This window comes from Haliotis rufescens, unplaced genomic scaffold (genome assembly GCF_023055435.1).
Source record: "Haliotis rufescens isolate VD_foot unplaced genomic scaffold, xgHalRufe1.0.p SCAF_11, whole genome shotgun sequence".
Classification (NCBI taxonomy): Eukaryota; Metazoa; Mollusca; class Gastropoda; order Lepetellida; family Haliotidae; genus Haliotis; species Haliotis rufescens.
Genome location: NW_025963791.1, coordinates 42,564,128 through 42,582,058, shown reverse-complemented (window position 1 = coordinate 42,582,058; position 17,931 = coordinate 42,564,128). Strand labels below are relative to the sequence as shown.

General features: G+C 42.6%; 2 protein-coding genes across 2 annotated transcripts in view; both read right to left on the bottom strand.

The window, feature by feature from the left end:
* The window catches only part of LOC125378040 (E3 ubiquitin-protein ligase Midline-1-like), a 4,686-nt gene extending 3,352 nt beyond the window's left edge, over positions 1-1,334 (bottom strand). The window contains exon 1 of the mRNA XM_048392786.1: positions 1,152-1,334. The gene's annotated coding sequence lies outside the window, so the exon portion shown is untranslated. The remainder of the gene's footprint in view (positions 1-1,151) is intronic.
* Positions 1,335-5,073: 3,739 nt separating this feature from the next.
* On the bottom strand, positions 5,074-9,096 carry LOC125371702 (alpha-(1,3)-fucosyltransferase 10-like). The gene is made up of 4 exons (XM_048392992.1): positions 8,767-9,096; positions 7,881-8,227; positions 6,657-6,918; positions 5,074-5,773 (listed from the first exon to the last, which is right to left on the bottom strand). Exons 1-4 carry the CDS (start codon positions 9,094-9,096, stop codon positions 5,249-5,251), a joined length of 1,464 nt encoding a protein of 487 aa, XP_048248949.1. The 3' UTR covers positions 5,074-5,248.
* Between the last annotated feature and the right edge of the window lie 8,835 nt (positions 9,097-17,931).

Sequence of the window (17,931 nt, the reverse complement as noted above, 5' to 3'; positions counted from 1 at the left end):
TGTGTGCACCACTAAGTATGCTGAAACGCCTCTGTAAACCCATGTCGAATGAGTAATTTAGATATCATTTCTTGTCACAAAAGTAACCATATCGACCAATCCATAGTGCTACAGGAATAACAGATGCTACACAGCGTGACTTCATGTCATGCAAGGTATTTCAGAAGCGTGTGTCTATGTATTTGTTTATACTATTGTTTCAATAAAATATGTTCCTACATTATAGTTTTTTTTATGAATTCTGTCATAAGAACAAGCTCGATCGTTGTTTCCCCACAATAAAAGATTTACCTTGAATAGATGAAGCGAAACTGAATATATGAATGTATTGTGATCATGTGAGATGAGATTTGATGTCAACTTCACTCATGTAGATGTGGAGGTAAACTGTCGTCATTGTTTGAAATGTTCATTTGTTTTCATATTAAAAGCTTACTTTAAAACAACTACCAATAGGGTCTTGTATTTATGACCTGTAATCCACCTCCGTCAACACCAACCAAGCCTTGCTTTACTGGTAATGGTGGTACACTGTCGCCAGTGACTGAAGGGATGTTATAAATCCTGCCGGGGTCCATGTAGGAAGCATAGGTACTGTAAGTCCCCATGGACCCTAGCATGGTGATCTACCTTCAGTTGCTGGCGATCTCTAGCCCATTTTTATATTGTGTTCTCTGATACTTATGACTTTTATATATTCTCAACTAGTTTTAAACAGATTCTGTGATATTCTAGTTATTGTACTGTCCTTCGTTGACAGCTTTTTATATTGTATACATTTATGTATTATTAATGTACTTCTCGTCACGATATGGCTGAAATATTGCCGATGTGACGTTAAATATTAACTCACTCACTCACTCATTACTGATAATGGACACGCCCCTTCACAGTACAATACAAGGGAGGTAACTGTGAACGTTAGTATTCAGGACCAAGTCAACATGTCTTTATTGTGTCATTTTTACACCTCGACGAATGACTTTGTTTACCTGAATGTCAAACATTTGTAAAACCCATAACAATAAAAGAAATTTAAATCAATATACTTTACATTTTTTTTATTTTCTTGGGGCCAACAATTCCTACTTTCGGTTTCTCTTCCTTTAATGTTTCGTGTGTTTTTAAGTTTAAATTTAAGAAACACAAACCTTATATACGTTTGATGCTGTCGATGTCCCGAATAAACAGGTATACTAGTTCTTCATGTGAACTGTGTGAGATTAAATTGTACGTCCTGGATGCCTTAAAATAACCAAATCCCGCCTCGGTACACACCTGTGCCTACCTGTCCCTTCCCTTCCGCATGACATACAAGGGAGGTAACTGCGAAATCTCGACTAGTGGTGATTCAAAAGCGATCAAATCTGATGACGACGTAGGTTCCTGGATCGAATCAAGGATGATTCTTATAACGTCGAAAGAGTTCGCACATTTCAATATACACACACAGTACACATTGTAAACAGTATTTATGTAATATCCTAAGATGTTTTACACATTCGTATTTGTACAGTCAATTATGTTCGAACATGTATACATGTAATGTCGTTTATAGCAGTACAAGAAGTAAAAAGTTGGACAAGCAGCTATATGGCAGGTGTGGCGATCGAGATGTCATAGATGTTACAAATAAGAAATATACCACAGAAACAATAACTTTCTTGAAACGTAAATAACAATCTGACCAGTATTTCAAAGCAATCCGAACGGGCAAATCAACACACCGTCATGTAAACATCTTAAGCCCGAGAAACATGTAGCTGTTACACCAGTCTTACACCAGCAGGATTCCTGTGGCCTCCGTGTGTTACAAAAAATAAATAAAAAAAGTCATGTATACTGTTGTGGTCAGAAGCATCAGATCACTAATCGAAGTCACGGAGTGTAATGTTAGTATCAGATATGTTTACTGCATGCAGAATAATCTCTTGTTTCGTTTTACTTGAACACAAAACCCGCATATGTAGCACGTGCGATACCCTACAGGTAATCTTATACTTGTTTCCCTCAGTTCGTATGATTACTGATGTTTAGCCTCTGATTATAGCATGATATCATTTACTGATTTCAATACACGAGATTTAACGTATGCATTTGCGTGTTTTACTATTTCTTGATGATTTATGGATGTAATGATACATGGCCCTGATCTGTGCGATGAAGGAATATCCCTATTTACTTCTACAGGACGGTGTTCCTTTCCATATATCTATTGAGATAGTGTCATCTCCATAAGTAGGTATATGCTGGCTGAATGAGTATTTATCTCACGATAGGCTGCGTTTACAAATACAAATTTACACTTGAGTCTGTGAGTGAAGAATGTAACCCAATGGGGACGTTACTGTTGACATCTCATTGAGTTGCATTGTCATGCTGAAGGGTCACCCTTCGATGGACAGCTGTGCTTTAAAACGTGTTGATAAATATAACTATGGATTCATGCTGTATGTGTTGAATACTGATATCCTACTTCAATATCTCCTATGACCCTACAGAAAAACTACTGAACGCTCATTTATATATGTGTGAGACTGGAAGAAACATGAAACGAAACAGCTGAGAAGCTACCTTAAATTAAGTGTTTGTTTTAGTTGGCAACATGAATTCTTATATCAACCAAATAAGGATTGTAAAAGCATTCAAACATTTGTCTGAATTATCCCTGCATTCGCTGCATTCAGCAATATTCCAACTATATGACGGCGGCCTGTAAACAATCGAGTCTGTACCAGACAATCCAGTTATTGACATAATGAGCATCGACCCACGTCATTGGGATACGATGATATGCATCAAGCAACTAGCCTGACCACCCGATCCCTCGACAGTAACTGCACAAAATGTCCAATACCCTCGTGAGAATAAGAATGAGATCCAACTTTCAGATGAATATGTAACCATGAGATCCCACATTTAGATCAATATGTAACCATGCGATGACTCATCTAGATGAATATGTAGGCATGAGATCCCACCTTTAGATAAACATGTCAGCATGAGATCCCATTTTTAGATGAACTTGTAAGCATGAGATCCCAACTTTAGATGAACATGTAGACATGAGATCCCACTTTTAGATGAACACGTAAACATGAGATCCCACTTTTAGATGAACATGTAAACATGAGATCCCACTTTTAGATGAACATGTAAACATGAGATCCCACTTTTAGATGAACATGTAGGCATGAGATCCCACTTTTAGATGAACATGTGAACATGAGATCCCGATTTTAGATGAACATGTAAACATGAGATCCCACTTTTAGATGAACATGTTAACATGAGATCCCACTTTTAGATGAACATGTGAACATGAGATCCCACTTTTAGATGAACATGTAAACATGAGATCCCACTTTTAGATGAACATGTGAACATGAGATCCCACTTTTAGATGAACATGTAAACATGAGATCCCACTTTTAGATGAACATGTGAACATGAGATCCCACTTTTAGATGAACATGTAAACATGAGATCCCACTTTTAGATGAACATGTAAACATGAGATCCCACTTTTAGATGAACATGTAAACATGAGATCCCACTTTTAGATGAACATGTAAACATGAGATCCCACTTTTAGATGAACATGTGAACATGAGATCCCACTTTTAGATGAACATGTAAACATGAGATCCCACTTTTAGATGAACATGTGAACATGAGATCCCACTTTTAGATGAACATGTGAACATGAGATCCCACTTTTAGATGAACATGTAGGCATGAGATCCCACTTTTAGATGAACATGTAAACATGAGATCCCACTTTTTGGATGAGCATGTAAACATGAGATCCCACTTTTAGATGAACATGTAAACATGAGATCCCACTTTTAGATGAACATGTAAACATGAGATCCCACTTTTAGATGAACATGTGAACATGAGATCCCACTTTTAGATGAACATGTGAACATGAGATCCCACTTTTAGATGAACATGTAGGCATGAGATCCCACTTTTAGATTAACATGTAAACATGAGATGAACTTGTAAGCATGAGATCCCACTTTTAGATGAACTTGTAAGCATGAGATCCCACTTTTAGATGAACATGTAAACATGAGATCCCACTTTTAGATGAACATGTAAACATGAGATGAACTTGTAAGCATGAGGTTCCACTTTTAGATGAACTTGTAAGCATGAGATCCCACTTTTAGATGAACATGTTATATGAGGTTCCACTTTTAGATGAACATGTGAACATGAGATCCCACTTTTAGATGAACATGTAAACATGAGATCCCATTTTTAAATGAACATGTAAACATGAGATCCCACTTTTAGATGAACATGTGAACATGAGCTCCCACTTTTAGATGAACATGTAGGCATGAGATCCCACTTTTAGATTAACATGTAAACATGAGATGAACTTGTAAGCATGAGATCCCACTTTTAGATGAACTTGTAAGCATGAGATCCCACTTTTAGATGAACATGTAAACATGAGATCCCACTTTTAGATGAACATGTAAACATGAGATGAACTTGTAAGCATGAGGTTCCACTTTTAGATGAACTTGTAAGCATGAGATCCCACTTTTAGATGAACATGTTATATGAGGTTCCACTTTTAGATGAACATGTGAACATGAGATCCCACTTTTAGATGAACATGTAAACATGAGATCCCATTTTTAAATGAACATGTAAACATGAGATCCCACTTTTAGATGAACATGTGAACATGAGATCCCACTTTTAGATGAATATGTGAACATGAGATCCCACCTTTAAATGAACATGTAAACATGAGATCCCACTTTTAGATGAACATGTGAACATGAGATCGCACTTTTAGATGAACATGTAAACATGAGATGAACTTGTAAGCATGAGATCCCACTTTTAGATGAACATGTAAGCATGAGATCCCACTTTTAAATGAACATGTAAACATGAGATCCCACTTTTAGGTGAATATGCAAGCATGAGATTTCACCTTTTGATGAACATGTAAACACGGTTTGAAATTAATAACAATCGCAACTAAAATCTGAAGCATATTTTTTTTCAAACAACTCAGAAAATGAATGTCTGCCCACATTTAGCTGATCACTCGCACTCCTCGTGGGATAAAGTTTGCAACTGTAAGTAAAAGACAAGTACTAAACATCTATCACGTCAGATATAATATATTTGTTAATGGATGCAGGCGGGTTTTGTGTTTTAAAATACAGATTCAAGTAAACTCCATAAGTTACTTTTTATCCTAGTAAAACCTGCTCTACAAGTCTTCCTGTTTCGCCTGCGCCTTTCTCAATCGTTGTTTTGTGGCTGTGTACAGGTCGTGAGACGTGATGTTCTCAGCCCTGTCATAGAACTGGCGGAACACCTGCGCGTTCATATGGTAGAATGCCAACTTATGCTTTCGGCGATGGTCGGGGACGATTTGGCCGTTTTCGTCAAATTTCTGTGCAGGTAAAGGACATCCAGAATGGTTCAGATTTGCCTGTGCTTTCGCGACAGGCTTCCCGGCTTTAGTTGCATCAAGCGCCTTGTGAAGTTTGTCACAGAGGAAACACTCATATCCTAAAGCAGCCTTCCCAAAACTGCCACCTGCATACTTCCCTGGTGATATCCGGGCGAGTTCTGACTTCAGCGTTGGATTTGAAATACCCGTGTGTTTGAATTGGAGGTATGACTCATACTGTTCGTCGTTCCGATCAAGCTGCTTGATGAACGCAGCCAAGTCTTGAATAGTGTCAAAGTCTTCGACCAGAATCGCTGATTTGGTGGATGGTAAAATGTCCTGAAAGTACGATTTAAGTAGAGCTGATTTTAAATTGCATTTATTTGAATAGAACAAACTACAATCAGAAAAAAAAGATGTATAATAATTACTACTCTTTCCGAGGCTGAGATTCTAGTCGACTACATGTTTGTTCAATTCATGACAAATTTATTTCCAAAGTCCTTTCACGCCGTTAATGCCACAGTACACATTTATAGCATGACCATAAAACAGAAATGATTTTTTCGGCACTTTAATATTCATTCTTTATTCGTTAGTTTATCTTTCTTCTTTAATTTTTCTCATTCAGTTCTTCGGATAATAGAAACAGATCACAATGGGGGTTCACAATTTCAAATCATATATTAAGTTACTGTATTATTGTGTCTGGATGTGTCCTCGAAGGTTACATGAATATTTAGGCGTATATGCGTCAAACGTAGAACCCGTGATTCTTAAATTGTGGTTGAAAAATAATCATGATGATAACAATGGATCAGCGACAATCTTTCTTCGCTGTCGAACCCTCCACCTGTACATGGATGACCAGCTACTCCGTTAGTCTTGTCTAACGCTAAGTTGAATAGCTTACTGCAAAACGTTTTCATTCATCCGTTACACGAGACGATAACTTTAAGACCAAAGCTTACCCCCTGCCCTATCGTAGTCGTTTACTGTATCGAAGTTGTTTAGAAAATGTAATTATGATTATGCCCTTAAATCTACGACTTACGACTTTGTGTGTCTTGGGTACAGCCTAAGAAAATATATAATTACTTATGTACCCTCACGAAAATGCCACCACACAAACAAGACATCTCGGCCATCTTTTTGTCTAGTGGTCCAAGTAAAAGAACATATGCTCTCATTGAAATGTTTCCACACACAAAAGTCATCTCACCCTGATTGTCGGCGAGCCGAGCACAATAGGGACAGTTCCCACCTGTAGAGGGCGCCACAACTTCTCTGTGATGTAGTCGTCACAGATGGCGTTCTCAAAAGCTATAGCAAACTTGTAGCGGGCGACAAGTCTCAAAAAGTCTGGCTTCAAGAAGCCTGCTATACCGTCGAGATTCTTGAATCTATATGCAACAGAAAGAGAATGGTTACAGTTTAATAGTTGCAAAGTGCTTTGTTCTTCATTCCACACTGCATGTATCTTTCTAACAAAATAGATAGACTTGCCCAGTCTACATTTTGATAACAGTGGGTGCATGTAGGTCGGAAATGTGGTAAAAGATTATGAGCTGTACTGACCATGCTATATATTATGATAACAAATTAACATTGTGTTGAAATGATAATGAGCCCAGTTACATGTATGACATGGCCTAAACGGTGGGTTCCATTTGCCTCCAAAATATCATAACATATATGACTAAGTGAAAACAGGCTCGGGATACATAATATGTGTGTGTGTGTGTGTGTGTGTGTGTGTGTGTGTTTGTGTGTGCGCGTTTGTGTGTGTTTGTGTGTGTGTATGTGTGTATGTTAGCGCGCGTTTGTGTGTGTGTGTGTGTGTTTGTGTGTGTGTGTGTGTGCGTATGTGTGTGGGGTTGATAATATTCGTTGAAAGTGCATATTCCCTGTGTATGTGTGTGTGCATGTCTGCATGTATGTGTGTGTGTCTTTATGCGTGTATGTCTGTGTGTGTGTGTCTTTATGTGTGTATGTGTATGAATGTGTATGTGTGTGTCTGCATGTGTGTGTCTGTATTCGTGTATGTCCGTCTGTATGTCTGTGTGTGTGTGTCTGTATGTGTGTGTCTGTATTCGTGTATGTCTGTGTGTGTGTCTGTGTGTGTGTCTGTATGTGTGTCTGTATTCGTGTATGTCTGTCTGTACGTCTGTGTGTGTATGTGTGTGTGTCTGTGTGTGTGTCTGTATGTGTGTGTCTGTATTCGTGTATGTCTGTCTGTATGTCTGTGTGTATGTCTGTGTGTGTGTGTCTGTGTGTATGTCTGTCTGTATGTCTGTATGTGTGACTGTATCAGTGTGTATGTGTGTTTCTGTATGTGTGTGTGTCTGTATTCGTGTATGTCTGTCTGTATGTCTCTGTGTGTGTATGTTTGACTGCATATGGTTCAGGTGGACCGTAGGAATCTACATCGACGTATTCCTGCAACGTCTTGACGTACTGCTCCCTGTTGGATGGTGTGTTGCAGTCGCTGTGGACAAATATAATTGGAGCTAGGCCACCATCTGTCCTCATCACGTCCTTTCTGTCTGTGGGGACTAAATATTCTTTACTGAGCAGTGTCTCTTTGTTTGTCAGCCAGTGGGTGGTGAGCGGGTAGTCAGATCCCCTCTTGAAAGTCGATGTGTAGTTGAACAGCTCTATAGTGCTCCTGAATGAAAACAGCCAATCTTTGTTCATGGGCGACTCTTCGTGGATCAATGCCCAAATATCGCCATCCTTCCTTGGAAAAGGAAGACCACTCGACAGAAAGAATGAGCCGTAAAATACGTACATCTGAAAATATAAATGGAAGATTGCCAGTCCCTCTGACAAAAGGTACAACTTCTGACTGTCTATGTTCTGAAGGCGTCACTGACGAGTGTGCGCAGTGTGGCCATTTGACGCCAAGGTTGTCGTGCGTTTTTCGCTTTGAAAGAAGAGCCTGTAGTGACGACATTTTTTATGTTGCGCTGAACACGAATGAAATAAAACTATCTGCGACAGGCATCAGCAAACTTACTGAAGCGAGACTTCTCTCTAAAGTTCATGTCAGTCTAATCCCCTATAACCTACATAATATATCGCGATAATGGTCGGTTGTAAGAACACTGAAATCATGACGCTCCATGTAGGTAGATACTTTGGGGTAGTTTCTTTCGCAAACTTGCCTACACACATGATCGACCGTTTGTACTGGTAAAGCTCAATGTGACGGTGACACAGTTTCAGTGACACATAGAGCAGGTAAATTGCAATGGAAGCGTCACTCAGTAGCCGTCTCATCCAAAAATATCGCAAACATCTACCGTGTATATGTTGTCATGGTTACTCACCATGACTTCCTGATGCTGCAGTCGTGTCTTGTTCCTGGACACGAGACATCTCTGTTGCGTCTCACAGGAGATGACATAATCAGGATATTTGCCTATCGACTCCCACCAAGTCAAGACTGGCAGGGTGGCGTGACTCTCAACCACCTCATAGCTGACGTCTTGCCCTGCACAGTGAAAATGTAAACATAGCTCACTCCAACCTCTCCTTCGGTGGATGGGAAGGTGGGTGGGATGGGGAGGTGGGTGGGTCGGTAGATTGGCTCGGTGGAAGGGTGGGTGGGTGGGTGGGTCGGTCCGTCGGTCGGACCACGTTTCACAGGTGACGGTCATGGCAGACTGTCAATATTCAAGTCTGGACCAAACAAACCTTGAATTTAAAGCATAAGGCCTGATGAACGACAGGTTTCGATCCATGTCGATTCGTACGAAAATCGAAGTATCCTGAGAACCAATTCTACCCGGAATCACCATGGAGACCATGTTCTACATCGGGGCATGGGTGGTTACAATGTCTGTAGAGATGAGTGCCATTCACTCACTATAACATACAGAACCAGTTATATCAACTCTGTCCCATCCAGATTCGATGACTGAGGGAGTGAGTTTGGTTTTACGCCGCTTTTAGCAATATTCCAGCAATATCACGGCGGGGGGACACCAGAAATGGGCTTCACACATTGTACCCATGTCGGGAATCGAACCCGGGTCTTCGGCGTGACGAGCGAACGCTTTAACCACTAGGCTACCCGACCGCCCCTTCGATGACTGAAGATACAGGGATACAGTTGCAATATGGCTTGGTTCGTTAACATGAATACAGTCCCATGACTCCAGGTGACTGAAACATGCTGAAACGAACACAAGACACGGACAACGCAACTGATGAAAGAAAGATGTTTCATGTTGTTTTCGTAAATGTTCTGACGTCCTTCCTTGTCTCATGTTTTTATGACCTACTAACTTCACAGTACATATCAATTATACTACAGCGACAAAACCGTTTCCATATTAATAAGAAATCTATGCTGAAAGCAGATTCATTTACAATTCCGACTATATGATGATCATGTGTTTAGTAATCACTATCAAATAGTGATGACACCAGGTGCTCGCGGAAAGGTGAGCGTATCCTGCCCCAAGGGTGGCACTCGTCACAAACACATGCAAAGGCACGTCAGTTATTCACTTGAAATACACGAGATCATATGGAACAAGTCAAATTATGGAAGTGCATTGGGCATTATTATTACATCTATTATATCAGTGAAAACATTTAAAAGATAATTATTAGCCACATTACAGCCTCAATGTGTTAGTTAAAGATATAAAGTGACCAACGTACCATCCCCCGCTGTGTAACAAGTCCAAATCAACACCAAAAGAGAGATCTTATCTGAAACATACAACAATATCACAATATCATGGTGTCAAAATACCAAAGTATGAAGACACATTTTTTCACAACGTATTTTTGCAGAACACTGCACATGCCAAGTTAACAATATATCATTGTGTATAGCAAATGACCTTGCGGTATTGAAGAGTATGAGTAGGTTGACGTTGTATAACCGAACCACCAGTCATCCTTAAAACAAAATAGCCATACTATAGCCAAGTGAATATGAAGCTGTACATAAATTACACATCACTGTCTTTATACATGATCAATATCCTGTTGTATCAATAATCCATGTAACTAAGTAACTTAACTAACCTGGAAGTATAACTCAGAGCAATCACCCCGTCTCGATCAATGGCACAGTTTATCAGCATTTCCCATTAACAAACTATACTCAAGGCGCGCTGATGCTTCCCGTCTCGCTTGAATGTCGTGTGTCTGGGGGTATACTTCATTCACACGCTAACGTACCCGGCCAGGCGAGTCCACTCAAGCAGGTGTGCACTCACCCGTATCACTGAGTCAGTAATTGCTGTCAATAACGGACAAAGTACTTTCCAAATCGCATTACAGAATCAACAGTATTGTGCATGTGGCTGCCAGCTGTGTCACCAGTTTATATCTGGAGAGAGAGAGAGAGAGTGACGCTGTTGCCTATAACAGTTTTGTACATGTGGCTGCCAGCTGTGTCACCAGTTTATATCTGAAGAGAGAGAGAGTGACGCTGTTGCCTATAACAGTATTGTGCATGTGGCTGCCAGCTGTGTCCTGTGTCACCAGTTTATATCTGGAGAGATGGAGACGGACGCTGTGGCCTATAACAGTATTGTGCATGTGGCTGCCAGCTGTGTCACCAGTTTATATCTGGAGAGAGAGAGAGAGTGACGCTGTTGCCTATAACAGTATTGTACATGTGGCTGCCAGCTGTGTCACCAGTTTATATCTGAAGAGAGAGAGAGTGACGCTGTTGCCTATAACAGTATTGTGCATGTGGCTGCCAGCTGTGTCCTGTGTCACCAGTTTATATCTGGAGAGATGGAGACGGACGCTGTGGCCTATAACAGTATTGTGCATGTGGCTGCCAGCTGTGTCACCAGTTTATATCTGGAGAGAGAGAGAGAGTGACGCTGTTGCCTATAACAGTATTGTACATGTGGCTGCCAGCTGTGTCACCAGTTTATATCTGAAGAGAGAGAGAGTGACGCTGTTGCCTATAACAGTATTGTGCATGTGGCTGCCAGCTGTGTCCTGTGTCACCAGTTTATATCTGGAGAGAGGGAGACGGACGCTGTTGCCTATAACAGTATTGTGCATGTTGTTGCCAGCTGTGCCACCAGTTTATATCTGGAGAGAGAGATAGTGACGCTGTTGCCTGTAACAGTATTGTGCATGTGGTTGCCAGCTGTGTCACCAGTTTATATCTGGAGAGAGAGTGACGCTGTTGCCTATAACAGTATTGTGCATGTTGTTGTCAGCTGTGTCACCAGTTTATATCTGGAGAGATAGTGACGCTGTGGCGTATAACAGTATCGTGCATGTTGCTGCCAGCTGTGTCACCAGTTTATATCTGGAGAGAGATAGTGACGCTGTGGCCTATAACAGTATTGTGCATGTGACTGCCAGCTGTGTCACCAGTTTATATCTGGAGAGAGATAGTGACGCTGTGGCCTATAACAGTATTGTGCATGTGGCTGCCAGCTGTGTCACCAGTTTATATCTTGAGAGAGATAGTGCCGCAGTGGCCTATAACAGTATTGTGCATGTGGCTGCCAGCTGTGCCACCAGTTGATATCTGGAGAGAGATAGTGACGCTGTGGCCTATAACAGTATTGTACATGTGGCCGCCAGCTGTGTCACCAGTTTATATCTGAAGAGAGAGATAGTGACGCTGTTGCCTATAACAGTATTCTACAAGTGGCCGCCAGCTGTGTCACCAGTTTATATCTGAAGAGAGAGAGAGGGACGCTGTTGCCTATAACAGTATCGTGCATGTTGTTGCCAGCTGTGTCACCAGTTTATATCTGGAGAGAGAGAGAGGGACGCTGTTGCCTATAACAGTATCGTGCATGTGGCTGCCAGCTGTGTCACCAGTTTATATCTGGAGAGAGAGAGAGGGACGCTGTTGCCTATAACAGTATCGTGCATGTTGTTGCCAGCTGTGTCACCAGTTTATATCTTGAGAGAGATAGTGACGCTGTGGCCTATAACAGTATTGTACATGTGGCCGCCAGCTGTGTCACCAGTTTATATCTGAAGAGAGAGAGAGGGACGCTGTTGCCTATAACAGTATCGTGCATGTTGTTGCCAGCTGTGTCACCAGTTTATATCTGGAGAGAGAGAGAGGGACGCTGTTGCCTATAACAGTATCGTGCATGTGGCTGCCAGCTGTGTCACCAGTTTATATCTGGAGAGAGAGAGAGGGACGCTGTTGCCTATAACAGTATCGTGCATGTTGTTGCCAGCTGTGTCACCAGTTTATATCTTGAGAGAGATAGTGACGCTGTGGCCTATAACAGTATTGTACATGTGGCTGCCAGCTGTGCCACCAGTTTATATCTGGAGAGAGAGAGAGAGTGACGCTGTTGCCTATAACAGTATTCTACAACTGGCTGCCAGCTGTGTCACCAGTTTATATCTGAAGAGAGAGAGAGGGACGCTGTTGCCTATAACAGTATCGTGCATGTTGTTGCCAGCTGTGTCACCAGTTTATATCTGGAGAGAGAGAGAGGGACTCCGTGGCCTATAACAGTATCGTGCATGTTGTTGCCAGCTGTGTCACCAGTTTATATCTGGAGAGAGAGAGAGGGACGCTGTTGCCTATAACAGTATCGTGCATGTGGCTGCCAGCTGTGTCACCAGTTTATATCTGGAGAGAGAGAGAGGGACGCTGTTGCCTTTTACAGTATCGTGCATGTTGTTGCCAGCTGTGTCACCAGTTTATATCTGGAGAGAGGGAGACGGACGCTGTGGCCTATAACAGTATTGTGCATGTTGTTGCCAGCTGTGCCACCAGTTTATATCTTGAGAGATAGTGACGCTGTTGCCTATAACAGTATTGTGCATGTGGTTGCCAGCTGTGTCACCAGTTTATATCTGGAGAGAGAGAGAGAGTGACGCTGTTGCCTATAACAGTATTGTGCATGTTGTTGCCAGCTGTGTCACCAGTTTATATCTGGAGAGAGATAGTGACGCTGTTGCCTATAACAGTATTGTGCATGTGGCTGCCAGCTGTGTCACCAGTTTTTGTCTGGAGAGAGAGTGACGCTGTTGCCTATAACTGTATTGTGCATGTGGCTGCCAGCTGTGTCACCAGTTTTTGTCTTGAGAGAGAGTGACGCTGTTGCCTATCACAGTATTGTGCATGTGGCTGCCAGCTGTGTCACCAGTTTATATCTGGAGAGGTAGTGACGCTGTTGCCTATAACAGTATTGTGCATGTTGCTGCCAGCTGTGTCACCAGTTTATATCTGGAGAGATAGTGACGCTGTTGCCCATAACAGTATTGTGCATGTTGCTGCCAGCTGTGTCACCAGTTTATATCTGGAGAGAGAGAGAGTGACGCTGTTGCCTATAACAGTATTGTGCATGTGGCTGCCAGCTGTGTCACCAGTTTATATCTGGAGAGAGAGAGGGACGCTGTTGCCTATAACAGTATCGTGCATGTTGTTGCCAGCTGTGTCACCAGTTTATATCTGGAGAGAGAGATAGTGACGCTGTGGCCTATAACAGTATTGTGCATGTTGTTGCCAGATGTGCCACCAGTTTATATCTTGAGAGAGATAGTGACGCTGTTGCCTATAACAGTATTGTGCATCTTGTTGCCAGCTGTGTCACCAGTTTTTGTCTGGAGAGAGAGTGACGCTGTTGCCTATAACAGTATTGTGCATGTGGCTGCCAGCTGTGTCACCAGTTTATATCTGGAGAGAGAGAGAGACGCCGTGGCCTATAACAGTATTGTGCATCTTGTTGCCAGCTGTGTCACCAGTTTTTGTCTGGAGAGAGAGTGACGCTGTTGCCTATAACAGTATTGTGCATGTGGCTGCCAGCTGTGTCACCAGTTTATATCTGGAGAGATAGTGACGCTGTTGCCTATCACAGTATTGTGCATGTGGCTGCCAGCTGTGTCACCAGTTTATATCTGGAGAGAGAGAGGGTGACGCTGTTGCCTATAACAGTATTGTGCATGTGGCTGCCAGCTGTGTCACCAGTTTATATCTGGAGAGAGAGTGACGCTGTTGCCTATCACAGTATTGTGCATGTGGCTGCCAGCTGTGTCACCAGTTTATATCTGGAGAGAGATAGTGACGCTGTGGCCTATAACAGTATTGTGCATGTGGCTGCCAGCTGTGTCACCAGTTTATATCTGGAGAGAGAGAGAGTGACGCTGTGGCCTATAACAGTATTGTGCATATTGTTGCCAGCTGTGCCACCAGTTTATATCTGGAGAGAGATAGTGACGCTGTTGCCTATAACAGTATCAAGCATGTGGTTGCCAGCTGTGTCACCAGTTTATATCTTGAGAGAGATAGTGACGCTGTGGCCTATAACAGTATTGAGCATGTTGTTGCCAGCTGTGTCACCAGTTTATATCTGGAGAGAGAGGGACGCTGTGGCCTATAACAGTATTGTGCATGTGGTTGTCAGGTGTGTCCTGTGTCACCAGTTTATATCTGGAGAGAGAGAGAGGGACGCTGTTCCCTATAACAGTATTGTGCATGTTGTTTCCAGCCGTGTCCTGTGTCACCAGTTTATATCTGGAGAGATAGTGACGCTGTTGCCCATAACAGTATTGTGCATGTGGTTGCCAGCTGTGTCACCAGTTTATATCTGGAGAGAGATAGTGACGCTGTTGCCTATAACAGTATTGTGCATGTGGCTGCCAGCTGTGTCCTGTGTCACCAGTTTATATCTGGAGAGAGATAGTGACGCTGTTGCCTATAACAGTATTGTGCATGTGGCTGCCATCTGTGCCACCAGTTTATATCTGGAGAGAGAGTGACGCTGTTGCCTATAACAGTATTGTGCATGTGGCTGCCAGCTGTGTCCTGTGTCACCAGTTTATATCTGGAGAGAGATAGTGACGCTGTTGCCTATAACAGTATTGTGCATGTTGCTGCCAGCTGTGTCACCAGTTTATATCTGGAGAGATAGTGACGCTGTGGCCTATAACAGTATTGTGCATGTTGCTGCCAGCTGTGTCACCAGTTTATATCTGGAGAGAGGGATGCTGTGGCCTGTAACAGTATTGTGCATGTGGTTGCCAGCTGTGTCTTGTGTCACCAGTTTATATCTGGAGAGAGAGAGTGACGCTGTGGCCTATAACAGTATTGTGCATGTTGCTGCCAGCTGTGTCACCAGTTTATATCTGGTGAGATAGTGACGCTGTGGCCTATAACAGTATTGTGCATGTTGCTGCCAGCTGTGTCACCAATTTATATCTGGAGAGGTAGTGACGCTGTTGCCTATAACAGTATTGTGCATGTTGCTGCCAGCTGTGTCACCAGTTTATATCTGGAGAGATAGTGACGCTGTTGCCCATAACAGTATTGTGCATGTTGCTGCCAGCTGTGTCACCAGTTGATATCTGGAGAGATAGTGACGCTGTGGCCTATAACAGTATTGTGCATGTGGTTGCCAGCTGTGTCCTGTTTCACCAGTGTATATCTGGAGAGAGATAGTGACGCTGTGGCCTATAACAGTATTGTGCATGTGGTTGCCAGCTGCGTCCTATGTCACCAGTTTATATCTGGAGAGAGATAGTGACGCTGTGGCCTATAACAGTATTGTGCATGTTGCTGCCAGCTGTGTCCCCAGTTTATATCTGGAGAGAGATAGTGACGCTGTGGCCTATAACAGTATTGTGCATGTGGCTGCCAGCTGTGTCCTGTGTCACCAGTTTATATCTGGAGAGAGATAGTGACGCTGTGGCCTATAACAGTATTGTGGATGTGGTTGTCAGCTGTGTCACCAGTTTATATCTGGAGAGAGAGGGACGCTGTGGCCTATAACAGTATCGTGCATGTGGTTGCCAGCTGTGTCCTGTGTCACCAGTTTATATCTGGAGAGAGAGAGTGACGCTGTGGCCTATAACAGTATTGTGCATGTTGCTGCCAGCTGTGTCCTGTGTCACCAGTTTATATCTGGAGAGAGATAGTGACGCTGTGGCCTATAACAGTATTGTGCATGTGGTTGTCAGCTGTGTCACCAGTTTATATCTGGAGAGAGATAGTGACGCTGTGGCCTATAACAGTATTGTGCATGTGGTTGCCAGCTGTGTCCTGTGTCACCAGTTTATATCTGGAGAGAGGGGCGCTGTGGCCTATAACCGTATTATGCATGTGGTTGCCATCTGTGTCACCAGTTTATATCTGGAGAGAGGGGCGCTGTGGCCTATAACAGTATTGTGCATGTGGTTGCCAGCTGTGTCCTGTGTCACCAGTTTATATCTGGACAGAGGGGCGCTGTGGCCTATAACAGTATTGTGAATGTGGTTGCCATCTGTGTCACCAGTTTATATCTGGAGAGAGGGGCACTGTGGCCTATAACAGTATTGTGCATGTGGTTGCCAGCTGTGTCACCAGTTTATATCTTGAGAGAGATAGTGACGCTCTTGCCTATAACAGTATTGTGCATGTTGTTGTCAGCTGTGTCACCAGTTTATATCTGGAGAGAGAGATAGTGACGCTGTGGCCTATAACAGTATTGTGCATGTGGTTGCCAGCTGTGTCCTGTGCCACCAGTTTATATCTGGAGAGAGAGTGACGCTGTGGCCTATAACAGTATTGTGCATGTGGTTGCCAGCTGTGTCACCAGTTTATATCTTGAGAGAGATAGTGACGCTGTTGCCTATAACAGTATTGTGCATGTTGTTGTCAGCTGTGTCACCAGTTTATATCTGGAGAGAGAGATAGTGACGCTGTGGCCTATAACAGTATTGTGCATGTGGTTGCCAGCTGTGTCCTGTGCCACCAGTTTATATCTGGAGAGAGAGTGACGCTGTGGCCTATAACAGTATTGTGCATGTGGTTGCCAGCTGTGTCACCAGTTTATATCTGGAGAGAGATAGTGACGCTGTGGCCTATAACAGTATTGTGCATGTGGTTGCCAGCTGTGTCCTGTGCCACCAGTTTATATCTGGAGAGATAGTGACGCTGTGGCCTATAACAGTATTGTGCATGTGGTTGCCAGCTGTGTCCTGTGCCACCAGTTTATATCTGGAGAGAGAGTGACGCTGTGGCCTATAACAGTATTGTGCATGTGGTTGCCAGCTCTGCCCTGCATGTACCACCTGTCACAAAGATTAAGATCGGCCTTGCGCGACACGCATTTTTGATAAGATGGATACTTTGTGTTACCGATGCAATAAACCAAACCGATATATTTGGTATCATGATCTTATTAACGTGCAAATGGTCAGCGAGCAGGTACAACTTTTAATCTCCATTAATCCATTCAATATCTGCTTCATCTGTAACCTATAGACGAATGTTCGATATAGGTTTAAAAAAAGTTTCTTCCCGATATGTGGATAATCATGTCACAAACATGGCTGTAAAACACTACATGATAAATGGGACACTTCACTCAAACACTATATTCATACGCGGTTTCTGAAGTTGAGTGAGATCAGGTTGAACATCACTGATCGAGATTATTAGAAGAATAAAGATTACCCTTATGTGATTCCGAATCGTAAATATCAAATATGAAGAATACACAGTGTGTTGTATGCTCGTTACAGGGTCGAACAATTCAATTTTTATTGTA